Source organism: Procambarus clarkii, chromosome 1 (assembly GCF_040958095.1).
Source record: "Procambarus clarkii isolate CNS0578487 chromosome 1, FALCON_Pclarkii_2.0, whole genome shotgun sequence".
Classification (NCBI taxonomy): domain Eukaryota; kingdom Metazoa; phylum Arthropoda; class Malacostraca; order Decapoda; family Cambaridae; genus Procambarus; species Procambarus clarkii.
In genome coordinates, this window is record NC_091150.1 from 57,498,280 (window position 1) to 57,519,510 (window position 21,231).

General features: G+C 44.2%; 2 protein-coding genes across 2 annotated transcripts; one reads left to right on the plus strand and one right to left on the minus strand.

The window, feature by feature from the left end:
• Window positions 1-272: 272 nt before the first annotated feature.
• On the minus strand, window positions 273-11,324 carry LOC138363518 (uncharacterized). Its single transcript, XM_069322877.1, has 2 exons — window positions 11,272-11,324; window positions 273-1,476 (listed from the first exon to the last, which is right to left on the minus strand). The coding sequence occupies exons 1-2, from the start codon at window positions 11,322-11,324 to the stop codon at window positions 273-275; spliced, it is 1,257 nt and encodes a 418-aa protein (XP_069178978.1).
• Window positions 11,325-19,760: 8,436 nt separating this feature from the next.
• LOC138363525 (tigger transposable element-derived protein 7-like) lies at window positions 19,761-20,708 on the plus strand. Its single transcript, XM_069322883.1, has 2 exons — window positions 19,761-20,210; window positions 20,313-20,708. The coding sequence occupies exons 1-2, from the start codon at window positions 19,761-19,763 to the stop codon at window positions 20,706-20,708; spliced, it is 846 nt and encodes a 281-aa protein (XP_069178984.1).
• The last annotated feature ends 523 nt before the right edge of the window (window positions 20,709-21,231 follow it).

The following is a 21,231-nucleotide window of genomic DNA, read 5'->3' on the forward strand; positions in this document are numbered from 1 at the left end:
CCAGGAGGTGGACGTCCCGGTCCCGCACCTACGGGTTCCAGACAAAGTTCATCACAACTCCTTTCACCCGAAGTCGGCCTCCTTCAAGAGCAAGTGGAAGGAAGAGTGAAAATTATTAAATGCAACAATTATTATTATAATATTTATTATAATAATAATATAAATGTTTAATAATTTTCACTCTTCCTTCTACTTAAGTGAAAAATAATTTTCACTCCTCCTTCTACTTTATTACAAATGTCTATAGTCATTTGTAATAAAGCGGAAAAAGGTTAAAAGGAGGGATAGAGAAGAGGGGAGGAGTGGGTTACAGGAGCCAGGGAGGAGTAGGTTACGGGAGCCAGGGAGGAGTGGGTTACAGGTGCCAGGGAGGAGTAGGTTACGGGAGCCAGGGAGGAGTGGGTTATAGGAGCCAGGGAGGAGTGGGTTATAGGAGCCAGGGAGTAGTGGGTTACAGGAGCCAGGGAGGAGTGGGTTATAAGAGCCAGGGAGTAGTGGGTTACAGGAGCCAGGGAGGAGTGGGTTACAGGAGCCAGGGAGGAGTGAGTTACAGGAGCCAGGGAGGAGTGGGTTACAGGAGCCAGGGAGGAGTGGGTTACAGGAGCCAGGGAGGAGTGGGTTATAGGAGCCAGGGAGGAGTGGGTTATAGGAGCCAGGGAGGAGTGGGTTACAGGAGCCAGGGAGGAGTGGGTTACAGGAGCCAGGGAGGAGTGGGTTACAAGAGCCAGGGAGGAGTGGGTTACAGGAGCCAGGGAGGAGTGGGTTACAGGAGCCAGGGAGGAGTGAGTTACAGGAGCCAGGGAGGAGTGGGTTAGAGGAGCCAAGGAGGAGTGGGTTACAGGAGCCAGGGAGAAGTGGGTTACAGGAGCCAGGGAGGAGTGGGTTACAGGAGCCAGGGAGGAGTGAGTTACAGGAGCCAGGGAGGAGTGGGTTACAGGAGCCAAGTAGGAGTGGGTTACAGAAGCCAGGGAGGAGTGGGTTACAGGAGCCAGGGAGGAGTGGGTTACAGGAGCCAGGGAGGAGTGGGTTACAGGAGCCAGGGAGGAGTGAGTTACAGGAGCCAGGGAGGAGTGGGTTAGAGGAGCCAAGGATGAGTGGGTTACAGGAGCCAGGGAGAAGTGGGTTACAGGAGCCAGGGAGGAGTGGGTTACAGGAGCCAGGGAGGAGTGAGTTACAGGAGCCAGGGAGGAGTGGGTTACAGGAGCCAGGGAGGAGTGGGTTACAGGAGCCAGGGAGGAGTGAGTTACAGGAGCCAGGGAGGAGTGGGTTACAGGAGCCAGGGAGGAGTGGGTTACAGGAGCCAAGTAGGAGTGGGTTACAGGAGCCAGGGAGGAGTGGGTTACAGGAGCCAGGGAGAAGTGGGTTACTGGAGCCAGGGAGGAGTGGGTTACAGGAGCCAGGGAGGAGTGGGTTACAGGAGCCAGGGAGGAGTGGGTTACAGGAGCCAGGGAGGAATGGGTTACAGGTGAGGTAACACTAAAGCAGGAAAGAGAAGATGCCAAAAATGCTAGTAATGTTTACATCTCTTACTAACTCCTTTATTACATAACAAATTGCAGCATGTCGGGCTTTTTATACCAGAAATGCATATTATTTTGGAACAGGATATTTTTACGATTTATACATGTAATATTGGTGACCACGTCATCACACCACACAAAACTGGTTTACCAGTCATATTTTACAAGTACACAGAGGAATTGTTGACCAATTACACCATCGTACGTACAATAACTGACCAATTACTGGTCAATTCTTGAGCAATTACACAGACGTCTCAATAATCCCATGTTTTCCAACCATAAAGATGGATGTTTCACCAATCACATACTTTCCCGCCACACACACAGGAGTGCTTAACCAATCACGTGTTTTCCCGCCACAGGTGCATCATCGGCGACCAGTTCACCCGCCTGAAGCGAGGGGAACGGTTCTTCTACGACCTGGCGGACAAGCCAGCCCCACCTTCCCCCCACCCAGGTCTGTTGACACTTCCAGTCATCTGATGTGTCAGTTGTTAATATAAATATGGATGTTGTCAAATTCACTCAACATGTACTTACGTGTCCATTAGGATAATACGTGCCCATAGGATAATATGACACTGAAACTTAAAACAATTTGCGTATTCGAAACAAATGACGACGCCTACCACAATTGTCAACATATTAAAGGACGTCAAATTACATCATTTAACTCAAAATTAATTAACTTGTATGACCCAAAAGTAGACAAGAGTATTATGAACGTTTCTTGGGGCGTTTGACTCACCGATCACTGAATCGAGTTAGAACGATAAGTATTACCCATTTCTCTTATAAATGAACTGCGATTTTTAACATAATAAAATAATAGAGCCTCCAGGTATGTAGAACTGTACATCTAATAATGATTATAATAAGGGAAAAAAGAATTCTAACCAGATCCTCTTTTTATCCATTACCAATTGACCATAACTAACAATTATGTTAAATCTGTTGCCAAACGAAATGGACATTTTTAAAATGATTTATATATCAGATATTGTGCTTGTTAAGGAAGCAGAATAATATATGTTGAACATTTAAGTTAATACAACATTACCTTAGTAACTACATCATATAATGTCACACTTGTACCACAACTGTGAGTTAAGGCAACATTACCTTAGTAACAACATCATATAATGTCACACTTGTACCACAACTGTGAGTTAAGGCAACATTACCTTAGTAACAACATCATATAATGTCACACTTGTACCACAACTGTGAGTTAAGGCAACATTACCTTAGTAACTACATCATATAATGTCACACTTGTACCACAACTGTGAGTTAAGGCAACATTACCTTAGTAACAACATCATATAATGTCACACTTGTACCACAACTGTGAGTTAAGGCAACATTACCTTAGTAACAACATCATATAATGTCACACTTGTACCACAACTGTGAGTTAAGGCAACATTACCTTAGTAACTACATCATATAATGTCACACTTGTACCACAACTGTGAGTTAAGGCAACATTACCTTAGTAACAACATCATATAATGTCACACTTGTACCACAACTGTGAGTTAAGGCAACATTACCTTAGTAACAACATCATATAATGTTACACTTGTACCACAACTGCGAGTTAAGGCAACATTACCTTAGTAACAACATCATATAATGTTACACTTGTACCACAACTGCGAGTTAAGGCAACATTACCTTAGTAACAACATCATATAATGTTACACTTGTACCACAACAACAAAGGGGGCCTGGTGGATAGCGCGCAGGACTCGTAATTCTGTGGCGCGGGTTCGAGTCCCGCACCAGGCAAAAACAAATGGGCAAAGTTTCTTTCACCCTGAATGCCTCTGTTACCTAGCAGTAAATAGGTACCTGGGAGTTAGTCACACACACACCAGGGCTATTTCCTGGTGTGTGTGTGTGTGTGTGTGTGTGGTGTGGGAAAAAAGTAGTTAATAAACAGTTGATTGACAGTTGATAGGCGGGCCGAAAGAGCAAACACAACTAGGGGAATACAACTGTGAGTTAAGGCAACATTACCTTAGTAACAACATCATATAATGTCACACTTGTACCGCAACTGTGAGTTAAGACATTACCTTAATAACAACATCAAACTTATAATGCAATATTCTTGCAGAACAACTCACTCGATCCGGATGATGTCTTGGGCCCGCGTCCTGTGTGAGACTGGAGACATGTTGGGCTACGTCCAGCCCTCGCCTTCCGCCAGCCCGAGGACTGTGAGTCACACCAGCCTCTCCTCTTGTTTAGATAGTACCTATCGTGACCTTCGTCAATAGTCACGAATTCGTACGTACTTAGCTTTTAGATAGTAAAATACTGACCAGTAATGAATTCTGTTAAAATAAATGAAGCTAAAACACAAACTTAAATATTCCCAGGCCTAGTATAGCACACATAAGTACTGTATTAGGCCTCAGATATCGTGTATTAGGCCTAGGAAGGTTAGGTTAGTTTCGTTTGTCAAAGCAACACAAGTTAAAATAGTTTTCTGGTTTGTCCTACTCAATAGTTCAGATTTCTACTTTCTAATTTCGCTGTTCATCGGTATATATATTAGGGTCTACATTGATACTATAAGTACTACCAAAACAGGAGGATGGGGTGGTCACTCTTTATATTGTGTAGGGCTGCATCCAGCCCATTGCCTTTTCGTGGACTGTGAGACATCTGAGGTCAGACATTTTAGCTTCGGCTCTCAAACTCGTTTCCAGATTTACCTAATCTACCAAAAATTAACTGGCCTGTTCCTGCCTAGCACACATAACTAAGTCACCTTAACTCAGCATAAAGAAATCCTGCCAGATGGGAACTTTTAGTATCGCTGCTACTTTATTAACTCTTGCATCCTTTGATGATATCCATCGAAGGTGGCCTGATCTCGTGGCCTTGTGAGACTAACCATTTTCGCATCAGTAAGCTAAGATATACTATGTATCCCCCTTCATATTCTAGGGTGGCTGAATAATGTAGATGTACATATTTGTGTTAAGTCTTCCTGGTTTCAGTTTGGGATCCATGAAAGGTTTAACGATTCTAGCTTTTAAAATGCTTGGTTGCTAAGTGCAAGACGTTCAATTAACTTTTTTCCTTGCTTTTCAGGAACGAGAGAGTACCTTGTGACAGTCCAGGCATCCCGGGCCTTGACCTCACGCCTTGGCTCTCCCTGCCGATGCAATACTGACCTCCACACCGATGCCCAAGTGTTGTAAACGAAACATTTTATTGTCATAATCAACAAGAAGTGCCATCACAGTTGTCTTCCTCGCTGACACTGTACAGTGCCATGTTACCAACCTTGGTTATGACTTGGCTCGTGCCTCACACAGGAATAACTAATACCTAGGCCTATCACGTTCTTATGCTCAAGAGTATGATCCTCAAAAACCCAACGAGGTACTTAAGCAGGCACCAGTGAAGAATATTCAGGGAGGAACACAATACGAAGAACAAAGTTAAACTTATAATTATAATAACTTAAAATGACAAATTAGCTCAAAATGGACTTATTGATCACAATTAACTATATAAACACAGATGGACATATAATAGAATACCAGACCAATTAACCACCCTACGGTTATGAACACAACCAGACAATACTTAAACTGACACAGATATGTTGTCAACAGACCTCTCTACTTGCTACTGAGGGTACCAGCCGCGCTCCTCTCCGACAGACGAATGTCTCCCTCACCTCTGAGTTGCCTACTTCCGATTCAATCTTTTTATTAATAAATTAACACACTACAAACTGAAATAATTACTCTCAAACAATTTACAATATACAATCATACTATTTCACTCAGTCTAATATGGATAACTAAAATTATAACATTCTTAAATGGTTTAACTTAATAATTACTTATATATAAGGATACAATAAGATGGGCAACACAGACAGCCTGGCTCTGCCTCCCTCTCTGTACACGTATGATCACTGGAAAAGGACCTGCATAATACCTGTACTCTTTCACGCCAGCCTTTCCTCTCATACACTATATGGTATAATACAACATACCATATTGCCATACACCCCAATACATCATCTATATATATATGGAGGGTTATCAGCCACCAATATATATATTGGTGGCTGATAACCCTCCAAATACAGAATAAAATATTATATAACCTATGAGTATCAATACTCTGATACTGATACATAACATGCCACCAGCTCATTCATCTTAATTTAAGTGTTATAAAAGGGTCTTCTCTTGCTCGGTAATGTGCACCTCCCTCCCTCCACGCACCACTAATACTCGCACTAGTGTCGTCTGGCACTAACAGGAGACAGTAGCTGACACACCCACACCTAGTGTCGCCTGGCACTAACAGGAAACAGTAGCTGACACACCCACACCTAGTGTCGTCTGGCACTAACAGGAAACAGTAGCTGACACACCCACACCTCAGTTGTGTACATCTACACAACACCGTACGACGCCTGCACTAGTATACATAATTTTCAACACCTATATTTGAGTACCAGTTGCAGGCGATGAGTCACAATAACGTGGCTGAAGTATGTTGACCAGACCACACACTAGAAGGTGAAGGGACGACGACGTATCGGTCCGTCCTGGACCATTCTCAAGTCGACTAAGTACCGCCAGCAATACTCACAGACGCTACACTGACGCCAGCACATTGCCGGCTTGGCCAAGGACCAAGCCGGTGCTCCTCGACCAATGAGCAAGCAGCGTTGCTCCGTGTCTCGCTGGCAGACGGATGAATACAAATGCCTGACACAGCTTCAATATCATTACCAGATCAGCATTAAAATACCAGCTCGAAGTAGCCTGGAGGAACATCATCTGACCTGTCTCGACCCAGTCAACTCACCAGACGGAATCATCCTCCAGTTAGCCAACCTTAAATCTGCCTCACCATACTGCCTGCTTATACTCCCTACTGTATAAATTATAACTCTATACCTAATATATATACTATTGACCATATTGTGTTTGTTATCCAACCTCTTAGGTAGGGCTGGATCTAACTGTTTTTGGACGCTAGGTCATAACAGTTAAATGACACCTTCTGGTAAGTGTCGTCATTCAAAGGGTAAACATTGCATGTAGACAGTGGTGGGCCCCCTGGTGCTTGTGGGCCCCCCTGGTGCTGGTGGGCTCCCTGGTGCTGGTGGGCCCTAGGCCATGGCCTATTTGGCCTATTGGATAATCTTGTGCTGCTGTCAGGGTATTGCACAAGAACATAGATAGCCACTGTGTTCCGAAGAGTATATAGGAAACCTTTACTAATGTATTCAACCCATGTACATTATACAAGTATCTCTCTCGTGAGCTAGTTTAGCAATGTCCAGTAAGCTACGACAAAGATACAAAGCCAGTGTTCTCAACGCTTATATTCGTCGAACTCTTACCCACTGCTCTGAATGGAGCAACGTGAGTAGGGAGTCTGAAAAAATAACCCAGGTGTTGGTGAACAACGGATATAGCAACACGAAAATAAACACTACAATAAGGCGACACCTTGATCGATGGTACAATCCTGAACCAAGAACAGAAACCACAACAACTCCAATAAAATTATAATATAAATACACCATGCACAGCGAACATAAAAAAGAAGAACGAATAATGAAAGAAATAATCCGTAAAAGAGTAAAAAGCATAACTCCTAACCAAAACATAGACCTAATCATATTCTATAAAACAAAGAAGACTACCGACCTCCTTATTATAAACAGTGTGAAGCCGACGGAGAACCCTTTGCAACAGTCAAACGTGGTATATATGTACACCTGCCCCCACGAAGGACGTAGCCTTCAAATCTCAAAGTACATAGGGATGACGTCGACCAAGCTGACGAGGCATTAGACCTGTCATCTTCAATCAGGTGCCGCCAAAAATCACAAGAGACAAGCCCATGACATCACCCAAATAAGAGAAATGTTGTATAAAAACACTTGTATAATAGACAAAATCTAAGATGTAAGAAGATTACAATTTCTTGAAACAATCTACTTAAAAATAGAACAATCTAACATAAATACCCAAATTATGGAACTATTCACTCTACCCACCATGAGAGAGTAAAAACACGACTGGAACATGAAGATGCTGTAAGATTTTTCTCTACGCCTACCTCCCTTAAGAGGTGGACTACAAGTTTAAAGTTTGCTCACGGCAGTTAAGCATGAATCCAGTAGAAAAAAGGAAAAGCGGGAGCAAACCGCCAGGCCTCCACTACCAAGGGTGAAAACCTGTCCACAATAGGCCGCTGGCTCCTAGTTAACAGGACGTTAAAACTAATAAAGGGTAACCGACGGGTTCTCACAATCAAATATTTATATTTGAAGTGGCACTATGAATTGGAATGCGAATTCCCAAGAACAGCCGCCTTATCAAGATCACATCAACATTTAATAATAATATGCAGAAATATGGTGGAATAATATGGTTGAAGGGTTGACATCAAAGACTGTTTTCTATAACATAACAATTTATTAATAACAAGAGACTAACTACTACATTACCGAGTTTACATTACGTTAATGTCCATCCAGTGGCACGATAACAAACAGCTACATAGCAACCCTTGCTGTGAGGCTGCATACTGAACTAACCTGAACACAGGTGTGCCCACTGATGACGCAATATTGCAAATCAAAGAAAAATATCACAGACTAAGTTACACCACAGCGAATGGTTACGTTATTGTACATCAAGTGGCATTTGCAACACAGCTATTCAACAGCCCCTCGAGAAGTGACAGCAGGCTCCATCTTGCTGACACTTCGGGCTGACAACATGAACTAACTGAACAAATGAAGGATCCACTGAAACAAAGACACAAGCAGGCAATCAATAGTGTCTTGGTTTCCCTGACAGCTACTATAATCACAAGCTTAGGGGTCCTCCCGCCCCCTAGGAGAGACCCACGTAACTAGGCGGAAGTCTAACAGTGACACCCCCCTATCACAACCCCGTGTGAACACTCTTTGCAACTCCCACTAAGAAGTTGTCCTGTTGTAACCCGATACACAGACAGGCAAGGCGGGATTCTGGGACACAGCTCCACAGATCCCTAGATGACTCTTCTCTCGTCACTAGACGACAACCAAAAGAAATTGCCTTAAGTGATTAATTACGTTAATTGACTGATCGCAGCAGTCAGCAACAAAGTACCACGGTAATCACAAACAATTGTCTCCCACTAGACAACAACATGATGATACTCTACGTTAATCTTTAACACTTGTCTCTCTCTTGTTAACAATAACTCAACATATTACACCACACTTGACTCCTTGCAAGTATTCAGTGAGTAATTCTCAATTAAGGTAAAACGGATCACTAATTACATCCCCATTGAGTTACGTTAACTAAGCCTACCCTAACTTGGTAGCTTCTCCACAGTCTGTGTAAAAAAAAATTACGAGTGAGTGTTAATTACCCTAATTAAACCACTAATTACTTGAGCCATTAATTATCTGTCACCAGGACCGATAATTAATCATCCAGAAATACGTCTCACTCCGCACTGCCTAAGCAGGTCTCATCAAACGCTGTGAATTCACGGGAAGGGAGTTAATTACCCTAATTAACGAGATGTGCCAATAATCCACTGTCCTCAGACAGGATATGATTAATACAACGATTTATGCTAGCTCCATGACCTCACTTTACCGAGTCACCGGAGCTCTCCAATGCTAATTACTCCACTAATTAACATGAGCCACTAATTGCTATACCCCTGAAAGGTAATTAGTCTCGAGCATATTACGTTAACACAAATACTGACAGACTCTGACAGAACCTCTCCCACTATGTGAATTCATGATGAGAAGGCTAATTACATAATTAGCTAGAGTGGTCAATTAACTGTCACATGGACAATTAATTGCTCCCGAGACGTATCTCATTCTAGCTCAACACTGTTTCTCTTATAACAGCCCTCACTCACTCCACAATACTAAGTGTGCACCCCTTATCCAGTTAATTACCCCTTAATTAACTCACTGAATCCTTAAGTCTTCAACATAACTTAAAGAAACAAAGTAACCCCAGCGTTACATAGGTCACACTATTATCGCATGCAACATCATATCAGCACTACCCACATATGGTTGCGTCTACTGCAACTTGCTAATTACTGTGCCCACACAATAAAACACACGGTTGTGCAACACACACAAGTATACTAATATTACTGCCCCCCCTCTTTTACTTCTTGCACCTGATTGCAAAGGAATACTGTGAACACACACATACCTCGGCCAGGCAATTAACCCATCAATTGCCTGCTCTCAATAAGTACTGAAAATTCCCCTGAATAATCCTAGAGGTCCCTTAAACCCTCAACACAGTTCCTGGGGCAATAATATTGTATAAACTGAAACAACACTGCACAAACCTGCAACATAATGATGCCGTCAGCATACCCCACATGCTAATGACATCATTAGGCAATCAGTCAGCAATCACCTCTACTGACTTACCACACAACACAGTACATAAACATGCAAATGAACACAGAGAAATGGCATTCACATAATCCATGAAAATCAAATCACCAAGTAATCTACCTCTAATGATTATAATTTTACTGTACTCTATGGCATTAATCCAGCCTGAACGATTATATAGAATCGACAGGCTGGATCACTTATATGGTAAATCTCTACACTGACTGGTTACATCCTCTAGTCAGTCTACTAACTTACTAACATACAGTGTGGTCCCGTGTATAATATCTATCTCCAGGTACCGCCCCTACCCGACACCTAGATTCCACTGACAGCTGCCCCTCAGCTGTTTCTCTAGCCTGGCGAGGCTCTGAGATAACTCTTACCGGGAATATCCACTGGTACTCATCACACTGTAATAGTACTCATTTCTACTCCTTTCTACTGCCCTCTTTCCCTTATTTTTCCTCATTACCAAAGTTACTACCACACTAGCGGACACACTTAGCTTGCTTGCTCCTCATGCGTCGACAAGATGTGGCCCTAGGCTGTCCCGGGAAAGTGGCCAAGGCATGTGGCCACAGCGCCCCTCCTGAGCTGAGAGAGGGGGGTTGGGTGGCCTCGGGTAGGTGGCCTGGGTGGCTTGAGTGGCGCATGACGTCATACCACCCTACCGGCCGGGCTGGCGGCGCGGGGTGGTGTTTGGCCTGGGTGGCTGGCCTGGGTGGCTGGCCTGGGTGGCTGGCCTCCACCCGCGGGCTGGGCGCGCACATGGCGCTTGCCTCAGGCTGGCTGGCTGGCACCCACCAGCATACACACGTGGATGGAAGATCACCTACACTCCCACCAAATCAGCATGCTCGCTCGTACACTCGAGTGACAATGGCCGGCGGCGTCACCACATGGACACCGCCAGGTGGAATGCAAAGTCCAACATGGGCCTGTAATATCACATATGCTTACACTGCCCAACATCAATTGTCCATTGCCACTAGACAGGATACTCTCACACCTGTTACACCATGAGGCTCTGCCAGCCTGCCTCATGCGTTCACACAGTCAACTGTCTCTTAGCTTTTTACTGTTTCTTCCGTAAATCCCTGGCCCCAATTCACTTAATTGGGCCTTGACACAACCCCTGATGGCAGGAGTGCCATCAATCGAGTAATTTGGACGACAGAAGCGATTAACAGGGGGTGGAGGTGGCAAGCGTGCCACCCCCACCCAAACACCTCTTGCTTCCCTGGCCGCCCAATTCAAACTGAAGATTTCGCGGGCTAAGGGAACTCTGGATGCCCATACCTCCTCCCTACAATGCCTAGACCAATCAGCTTGAAGCCCGCACTGTTCCTCATGATGCCTAAACCAATCACCGATGGCCTCGCCGTGCAGCGTCCTGTGACGTCACAAGGAGGAGTGAGGCCTACCCCACTGTCCCTCCTCTCCCCCCTGTAAAACCGTTGGGAGAGTCAAGTACCTCCCTACACCGCTCCACTCTCAACTCCCATCCTATTTCACAGAAACAGGAAAGTCTCTGTACTTCTCTCTACAGAGCAATCATAGACTTCTAACTACTCTCAAGTGATAGTTCGTAACACAAGCTTTCATTCAACACCCAACAAGCATATGCTATTTTGAAAGCTTCAGTTTCTAGAGTGTCTAGCCTACTCTAGAACCTAGGAAAACTAGCTGAGGGATCTAGATCCCTCACACAACCTCCCACTAAAGAATATATTTTCCTGCAAGGAAAATACATTCAAAACACCAGCTAGTTTTTCTGCACACACCTGCCCAACAGGTGTACTAGCTAAACAAGTGTGGAGTGTGAAACTCTGTTTCCTATACATCCTGGCCTGAGGGTCTCTGTGCACTACCACCGGATCACCCTGGTGGTGCTGCCCGACCTTGGAGTGGCAACATGTTCGGCTCCAGCTCTGGTCCTGGCCGGTTCAACACCTCGCAACCATTTCCATCACTGGACCTCCCATTTCCATCCTCGGTCTGTCTCATACTGGACACATGTGCAACACACTGGTGTGGCCTTACCGGTGAAGCACTTCTACACTTCCCTCAGCCTACAAAAGACTTACTGTCAGTCCTCCACCTGACCTAGCAACAAGTTGACAGGATCACTCTCACTGTCCAACTGCCCTACACCAGCCGGTCTTGCTCTACCGACTGAACTATCTGGGAGAAAACCCTCTTCTACGAGTACCTATGCTCCCCTACTGAGCCTGGGGTCCCTCCCTTGCTTCTCCTAGGTCCCACTACTCTAACAAGGACTCAAGCGAAACTTTTGACATCTGTCAAACTCCCTTGTCTATTTCTCCCTGGACCTAACTTGGAATGTGATCAGCATTCCCTCTGCAGATCTACTATAACCCTTTACCAAGGCAATCCTTAAAGAACAAAATCATTATGCTGCTGGGGATCTAAACCATGGAAAATCACCAGCCCAAAATGACCTTTGCCATCTTGCATTGGCAGCCTTTCTTCAAAAGGCGATCGATGTATGCATCCATCGAATCGTCTTTCTCAGAACTGCCAAGCTAGGCATCTTTACCTTCATACCTTGTCACCGGGTTAAGTGCACTAGGGTGGGTTTGGCTTCCCTTCCCTGTGTGAGACTGCCTCCTTGCAATCTACACTTGAGCCAGCACTGACTTGCGGCGCTCTCACCTTCAGGCTCGAACTCGGCCCTGCTGTCACTTCTGCAAACGGGAGCCTCTGCTCAACCTCTCTAGTGACTACCATGAATTCTTCCTGGGGTTGTACAGTCCCCACTCTGGCAAGAAATTCCATCACCTGTCTAACTACAGATGAATTACTCCCCTTCTCTAAAGAAGTCTACTCGGATCCTATTCTGGTGGCGCGACCTCCCACTAAGATCCTACTGTGTAAATGACAACTACACTCCTATGACACCCTTGACAACTACAGTGTCGTCCAATAAGACCTCTCACACTTGAGGTCACTTCTAGAAGCTTCTTCTACCCTCAGGTAGGTGGTGTCTTGCACCTCAGGCAGATCCTGAGTGCACTCTTGCAACCCCTGTTGCACGCTGGCTGGGTGTCCACGACACCTGCTGCTGAGCTGACACCCCTCACCAATGAGTGTGTCAATGTCCCCTAGCTAGCAGCCACAAAAAGCCAGACAGATTTCCCCATATCTACCATGAAATACCTCTTTCATACTGTGTGTGTGTGGTGTGTGTACCTACGTGTGACAACCGTGCACAAAACATACCTCCAACAATACTGTTCCACAATATTCTGCAACGATATCTTATGTTACTTTAAAAATCAATAAGACTACTCTTCATGGGCTCGAACCCAAGTTGCATAGCCCCACGTTGGGCGCCAGCTGTGAGATTTTTCTCTACGCCTACCTCCCTTAAGAGGTGGACTACAAGTTTAAAGTCTGCTCACGGCAGTTAAGCATGAATCCAGTAGAAAAAGGAAAAGCGAGAGCAAACCGCCAGGCCTCCACTACCAAGGGTGAAAACCTGTCCACAATAGGCCGCTGGCTCCTAGTTAACAGGACGTTAAAACTAATAAAGGGTAACCGACGGGTTCTCACAATCAAATATTTATATTTGAAGTGGCACTATGAATTGGAATGCGAATTCCCAAGAACAGCCGCCTTATCAAGATCACATCAACATTTAATAATAATATGCAGAAATATGGTGGAATAATATGGTTGAAGGGTTGACATCAAAGACTGTTTTCTATAACATAACAATTTATTAATAACAAGAGACTAACTACTACATTACCGAGTTTACATTACGTTAATGTCAATCCAGTGGCACGATAACAAACAGCTACATAGCAACCCTTGCTGTGAGGCTGCATACTGAACTAACCTGAACACAGGTGTGCCCACTGATGACGCAATATTGCAAATCAAAGAAAAATATCACAGACTAAGTTACACCACAGCGAATGGTTACGTTATTGTACATCAAGTGGCATTTGCAACACAGCTATTCAACAGCCCCTCGAGAAGTGACAGCAGGCTCCATCTTGCTGACACTTCGGGCTGACAACATGAACTAACTGAACAAATGAAGGATCCACTGAAACAAAGACACAAGCAGGCAATCAATAGTGTCTTGGTTTCCCTGACAGCTACTATAATCACAAGCTTAGGGGTCCTCCCGCCCCCTAGGAGAGACCCACGTAACTAGGCGGAAGTCTAACAGTGACTCCCCCCTATCACAACCCCGTGTGAACACTCTTTGCAACTCCCACTAAGAAGTTGTCCTGTTGTAACCCGATACACAGACAGGCAAGGCGGGATTCTGGGACACAGCTCCACAGATCCCTAGATGACTCTACTCTCGTCACCAGACGACAACCAAAAGAAATTGCCTGAAGTGATTAATTACGTTAATTGACTGATCGCAGCAGTCAGCAACAAAGTACCACGGTAATCACAAACAATTGTCTCCCACTAGACAACAACATGATGATACTCTACGTTAATCTTTAACACTTGTCTCTCTCTTGTTAACAATAACTCAACATATTACACCACACTTGACTCCTTGCAAGTATTCAGTGAGTAATTCTCAATTAAGGTCAAACGGACCACTAATTACATCCCCATTGAGTTACCTTAACTAAGCCTACCCTAACTTGGTAGCTTCTCCACAGTCTGTGTAAAAAAAATTACGAGTGAGTGTTAATTACCCTAATTAACCCACTAATTACTTGAGCCATTAATTATCTGTCACCACGACCGATAATTAATCATCCAGAAATACGTCTCACTCCGCACTGCATAAGCAGGTCTCATCAAACACTGTGAATTCACGGGAAAGGCGTTAATTACCCTAATTAACAAGATGTGCCAATAATCCACTGTCCTCAGACAGGATATGATTAATACAACGATTTATGCTAGCTCCATGACCTCACTTTACCGAGTCACCGGAGCTCTCCAATGCTAATTACTCCACTAATTAACATGAGCCACTAATTGCTATACCCCTGAAAGGTAATTAGTCTCGAGCATATTACGTTAACACAAATACTGACAGCTCTGACAGAACCTCTCCCACTATGTGAATTCATGATGAGAAGGCTAATTACATAATTAGCTAGAGTGGTCAATTAACTGTCACATGGACAATTAATTGCTCCCGAGACGTATCTCATTCTAGCTCAACACTGTTTCTCTTATAACAGCCCTCACTCACTCCACAATACTAAGTGTGCACCCCTTATCCAGTTAATTACCCCTTAATTAACTCACTGAATCCTTAAGTCCTCAACATAACTTAAAGAAACAAAGTAACCCCAGCGTTACATAGTCACACTATAATGGCATGCAACATCATATCAGCACTACCCACATATGGTTGCGTCTACTGCAACTTGCTAATTACTGTGCCCACACAATAAAACACACGGTTGTGCAACACACACAAGTATACTAATATTACTGCCCCCCCTCTTTTACTTCTTGCACCTGATTGCAAAGGAATACTGTGAACACACACATACCTCGGCCAGGCAATTAACCCATCAATTGCCTGCTCTCAATAAGTACTGAAAATTCCCCTGAATAATCCTAGAGGTCCCTTAAACCCTCAACACAGTTCCTGGGGCAATAATATTGTATAAACTGAAACAACACTGCACAAACCTGCAACATAATGATGCCGTCAGCATACCCCACATGCTAATGACATCATTAGGCAATCAGTCAGCAATCACCTCTACTGACTTACCACACAACACAGTACATAAACATGCAAATGAACACAGAGAAATGGCATTCACATAATCCATGAAAATTAAATCACCAAGTAATCTACCTCTAATGATTATAATTTTACTGTACTCTATGGCATTAATCCAGCCTGAACGATTATATAGAATCGACAGGCTGGATCACTTATATGGTAAATCTCTACACTGACTGGTTACATCCTCTAGTCAGTCTACTAACTTACTAACATACAGTGTGGTCCCGTGTATAATATCTATCTCCAGGTACCGCCCCTACCCGACACCTGGATTCCACTGACAGCTGCCCCTCAGCTGTTTCTCTAGCCTGGCGAGGCTCTGAGATAACTCTTACCGGGAATATTCACTGGTACTCATCACACTGTAATAGTACTCATTTCTACTCCTTTCTACTGCCCTCTTTCCCTTATTTTTCCTCATTACCAAAGTTACTACCACACTAGCGGACACACTTAGCTTGCTTGCTCCTCATGCGTCGACAAGATGTGGCCCTAGGCTGTCCCGGGAAAGTGGCCAAGGCATGTGGCCACAGCGCCCCTCCCAAGCTGAGAGAGGGGGGTTGGGTGGCCTCGGGTAGGTGGCCTGGGTGGCTTGAGTGGCGCATGACGTCATACCACCCTACCGGCCGGGCTGGCGGCGTGGGGTGGTGTTTGGCCTGGGTGGCTGGCCTGGGTGGCTGGCCTCCACCCGCAGGCGGGCGCGCACATGGCGCTTGCCTCAGGCTGGCTGGCTGGCACCCACCAGCATACACACGTGGATGGAAGATCACCTACACTCCCATCAAATCAGCATGCTCGCTCGTACACTCGAGTGACAATGGCCGGCGGCGTCACCACATGGACACCGCCAGATGGAATGCAAAGTCCAACATGGGCCTGTAATATCACATACGCTTACACTGCCCAACATCAATTGTCCATTGCCACTAGACAGGATACTCTCACACCTGTTACACCATGAGGCTCTGCCAGCCTGCCTCATGCGTTCACACAGTCAACTGTCTCTTAGCTTTTTACTGTTTCTTCCGTAAATCCCTGGCCCCAATTCACTTAATTGGGCCTTGACACAACCCCTGATGGCAGGAGTGCCATCAATCGAGTAATTTGGACGACAGAAGCGATTAACAGGGGGTGGAGGCGGCAAGCGTGCCACCCCCACCCAAACACCTCCTGCTTCCCTGGCCGCCCAATTCAAACTGAAGATTTCGCGGGCTAAGGGAACTCTGGATGCCCATACCTCCTCCCTACAATGCCTAGACCAATCAGCTTGAAGCCCGCACTGTTCCTCATGGTGCCTAAACCAATCACCGATGGCCTCGCCGTGCAGCGTCCTGTGACGTCACAAGGAGGAGTGAGGCCTACCCCACTGTCCCTCCTCTCCCCCCTGTAAAACCGTTGGGAGAGTCAAGTACCTCCCTACACCACTCCACTCTCAACTCCCATCCTATTTCACAGAAACAGGAAAATCTCTGTACTTCTCTCTACAGAGCAATCATAGACTTCTAACTACTCTCAAGTGATAGTTCGTAACACAAGCTTTCATTCAACACCCAACAAGCATATGCTATTTTGAAAGCTTCAGTTTCTAGAGTGTCTAGCCTACTCTAGAACCTAGGAAAACTAGCTGAGGGATCTAGATCCCTCACAGATGCCAACATAGAAGACACTGCTCAACATGCTATTGCCCATTACATCTGATTAATATTTGTATGTGCTTCGTCCCCTATTTTCACCTTTTTCTTTTCTGCCTTACTTCCCCCCCCCTTTCATGTCTTATTCTTGACCCATTAGTATAGGTCTATTTGTCTTCACCTGACGCCTTATTTGTATAAATCTAACACGCCGTGTATTTTCTTATCAACTGAGAATGAACCATGTAGGTTCTAAACGTTGTGTAAATTTTATAATAAGGGTAATACATTCTACAGTTTATTTATTTCTTTTTCTTCACCTCGAACGAAGATGACCTTTGGAGAACTCCTCTTCCAATTAAACCAAGATGCTAGAGCACTAGTCAAAGGGATAGAAACCCTATATAAGAAAATAATCAACACAGAATATGCAGTCATATTTAATGAAACATGTATAAATGAAAACCAGCTGCCAGTATACACCAATTTAAACCCACATGACCCAGCAGTCCGCCACGCAGAGTTTACCTATGGTATAGGTAAGATCTCATATGGCATCAACTTAACATGAAGAAGGAAGCCCTCCAAACCCTTAGAGAGCAAGCTGAACATCAGTTAAATAATTGGATCCAGTATGACATCCCCAACCAACTCAAGCAAACCATCAACAGTGAACTACTCAACCTAAAACAACAAAACAATACCCATGTAGAAACCAAAACCCTCCGAAAGTTGACAGCCCTAAACGGTGGACAGTTAAAGATCCCTCGTCCAAAAGATGGCTACATAAACCTTACAACTTACGATCTTACTCAGGACAAACAGGACCTCTTGAATCATGGTCTAAACTGTCAGTTCTTGTCAAAACCAAAAAAGCATCAAAATCGCCTTGAAATCTTAATGTTTCTGGACGACATTTATAAGTTAGAAGACAACAAAAAGGTCATCACCACTGACTCATTTCAGGCTGAACTAGTAACAGAAGCGGGAAAAACGAGGAACAAGAATATATGAATAAAATTAGCGACATCCTCAGTGATGACACTAAATTTCAACGAATCACAAGGAACCCTGTGGAAGACCTTAAACGCAAAGTGAACAACTCTATTACTGCAATCAACACAAAGAAAGGTAGCGTTCATTTCACTAAACTCCAAGGCGACTATGGCTTAGGATATGCCTATGGCAGTGTTAAGACACATAAACCAGGAAATCCACTAAGCTAAGACAGTACATATACTTGTTCATATGTTATGAATGATATATTAATCTCAATAAAGGCTACTATATATTACTTCTGGGAGCTTGCAGCACCTGCTGAAGTAGAACCGACCAATTGCAAACTCTTTCAACAGAACTATATCTTGAGGTTATCGTGAGATGATTTCGGGACTTAGCCTCCCCCCGGCCTGGTCCTCGACCTGGCCTCCTTTTTGTTACACCCCTCCCCCAGGAAGCAGCCTATAGCAGCTGTCTATATCCCAGGTACCTATTTACTGCTAGGTAACAGGGGAATCAGGGTGAGAGAAACATTTTGCCCATTTGTCTCCGCCTCCACTGGGGATCGAACCCGGAACTTCAGGATTACGAATCCGAGGCGCTGTCTACCCAGCTGTCAGGCGCCCATACACCAAGTTCAAACCAAATGGCAAAGCTTAAAGGTGGTATTAGAGGTGCTCCACTCTGAGTACCAGTTAATGCCTGATTTTTGAATGAATAGGTACATGCTACCTTGTGGTGGTTCCAAGAATCAACACCACCCTTGTTGTCTGGTCAACCAGACTGTTGGACGCGGCTGCTCGCAGCCTGATTAATGAATCACAGCCTGGATCCTCATGCATCCTCTGGAGGCATTTATTGAGTTCTCTCTTGAAGACTCTTAGAGGCCAGTCAATTATGCCACTTAAGTGTACAGATACCCTGTGTTAATTCCCTGCAGTTACCTTGTGTTAATTCCAAGGGTCAAGGTCCTCCATGGGGAGGCTATGGATCTAGCCAAACAGCCCATGTGCTCCTGTCCCGCAGCACTGTGGACGCGTTAGACCACAGTGCCGCGCCATTAGTGAAACATATTTTTTAAGTGACTTCTTTGGTTTTCATAGTAACTTTTATAATTTTATCATTTTTGGTCAAGACTATGTCTGGTAGCAGCATCAATCGTTCTGAAGGTGTTAAGAGGAAGAAGGTTACTCTAACAATTAAAGACAAGTTATGTGTTATACAACTTTGTGAAAGTGGCTGGTCGACTTCAAGTGTTGCTAAGGACTTTAATATAGGCACTAGTACTGTTTCTGATATAAGGAAACAAAAAGAACAATACATGAAATAGATTTCAACCAGTGAGAGTGAAGGTGCAAGCACTAGCAGAGGGTGCGGTAGAAGAACTTTGAAGCCTTCGAAGCATGTACGCTGTGGTACAGTTGGATGAGGCTGTGTACAAGTGGTTTGCTCAGCACCGCACAGCTGGCGTGACAATTCGCGGCCCAGAAATAATAAATGCTGCAAGCAGGTTTGTAGCAAGCTTTGAAATAAAGAATTTCCAAGCAAGTGAAGGGTGGGGTGCAAGGTTCAAAGGTAGGCACAATATTGTGAAGAAGAAAATTGTCGGTGAAAAATTGAGTGCAGATACAAGCAGTGTAGAACCATTTAAACATAAATTAAGAAAATACATTTTGTCACATAATTTATATTCTTATGAAATTTATAATGCTGATGAAACTGGGCTGTATTGGAGGAGTTTACCGGAAAAAACTCTAGCAATGAGGAGTGAGGGTTGTGTGCCAGGCCGTAAGGTTAACAAGGACAGGCTGTCGGCCATGATGTGTGCCAATGCTGACAGCAGACAGAATCATGTGTGCAACTGTTGGCAAATCAAAGAAATAAGTGCCTTGCAACATTGCTTGGACAGACTGCTTGTGAAATAATATAACTCAAAGAATGCATGGTTTACACAGACCATTCTTTCTTGGTTTCATGACGTGTTTTTCAAGGAAGTTCGTGACCATCAAGTTAAGAAACTCAAAGTGAGACCAAGCAAAGTTCGGGCTTTGCTGTTGCTTGATAATGCACCTGCCCACCCCAGAATTGACACGTTAACCTCACATGATGGCAAGATAACATGTATGGCACTTTCTCCTAATACAATCTGTCTCATCCAACCTATGGATCAGGGCTGTGCCACGAAGAGGTTGCACACCAAAATAATGCTCAACAAAGTTTTGGTGGTTTTGCCTCTTGGGGAAGATATGGAACTCAGCGTGGATAACAGGGCTAAAAGAACCCTTGAGAATTTAAAGAACTATTCCATCAAGGAAGCCATCTATAACGGGCCAAGTTGTGGAGTGAAGTAAAGGAACTGACTCTGAAGAATTCCTGGAAAAAATCCCTTATGTTTATGGTCAGCAATGAGGAGGATGAAGAAATGAATTTTGAGGGATTTACAGATAAAATCCATGGAATGTTCAGAAATACTGGCGAAAATTTAGAAAGACAGGATGTGTCGGATGTGTCCACTCAACTATATCGTATATCAGTATGTAATTGAATGTGATTTTTTTTAGAATTTAAGGATAATTCTATTATAAATGTTTAAGGGGCCAAGTGGGAAAATAGGCCAAAAATGAAAGCTCCTTCGATTTCACTCAAACTTTTCTGACGAGTTGTATATGAAAAGGGTTTCATCTGGTCGAAGTCTCAGCATCGTAGCATAAATAGGAAGGGAGAAACAAAAATTGAATTACTATGCTCACTATGCCAAAACACTACTCTCACTACATAAAAACACTACTCTCACTATGCCAAAACACTACTCTCACTAGACCAAAACACTTCTCTCACTACACCAAAACACTACGCTCACTTCGCCAAAACATT

What these genes read in the sequence shown, in the direction of transcription:
- LOC138363525 (XM_069322883.1), top strand. Translation starts at nt 19,761, where the DNA reads ATGTACGCTGTGGTACAGTTGGATGAGGCTGTGTACAAGTGGTTTGCT. An exon ending in CTGACAGCAGACAGAATCAT is followed by an intron (nt 20,211 to 20,312) that starts GTGTGCAACTGT and finishes TGGTTTACACAG; the next exon opens with ACCATTCTTTCTTGGTTTCA.
- LOC138363518 (XM_069322877.1), bottom strand. Translation starts at nt 11,324, where the DNA reads ATGAGGAACAGTGCGGGCTTCAAGCTGATTGGTCTAGGCATTGTAGGG. An exon ending in CTAGGCATTGTAGGGAGGAG is followed by an intron (nt 1,477 to 11,271) that starts GTATGGGCATCC and finishes TTCCTGCTTTAG; the next exon opens with TGTTACCTCACCTGTAACCC.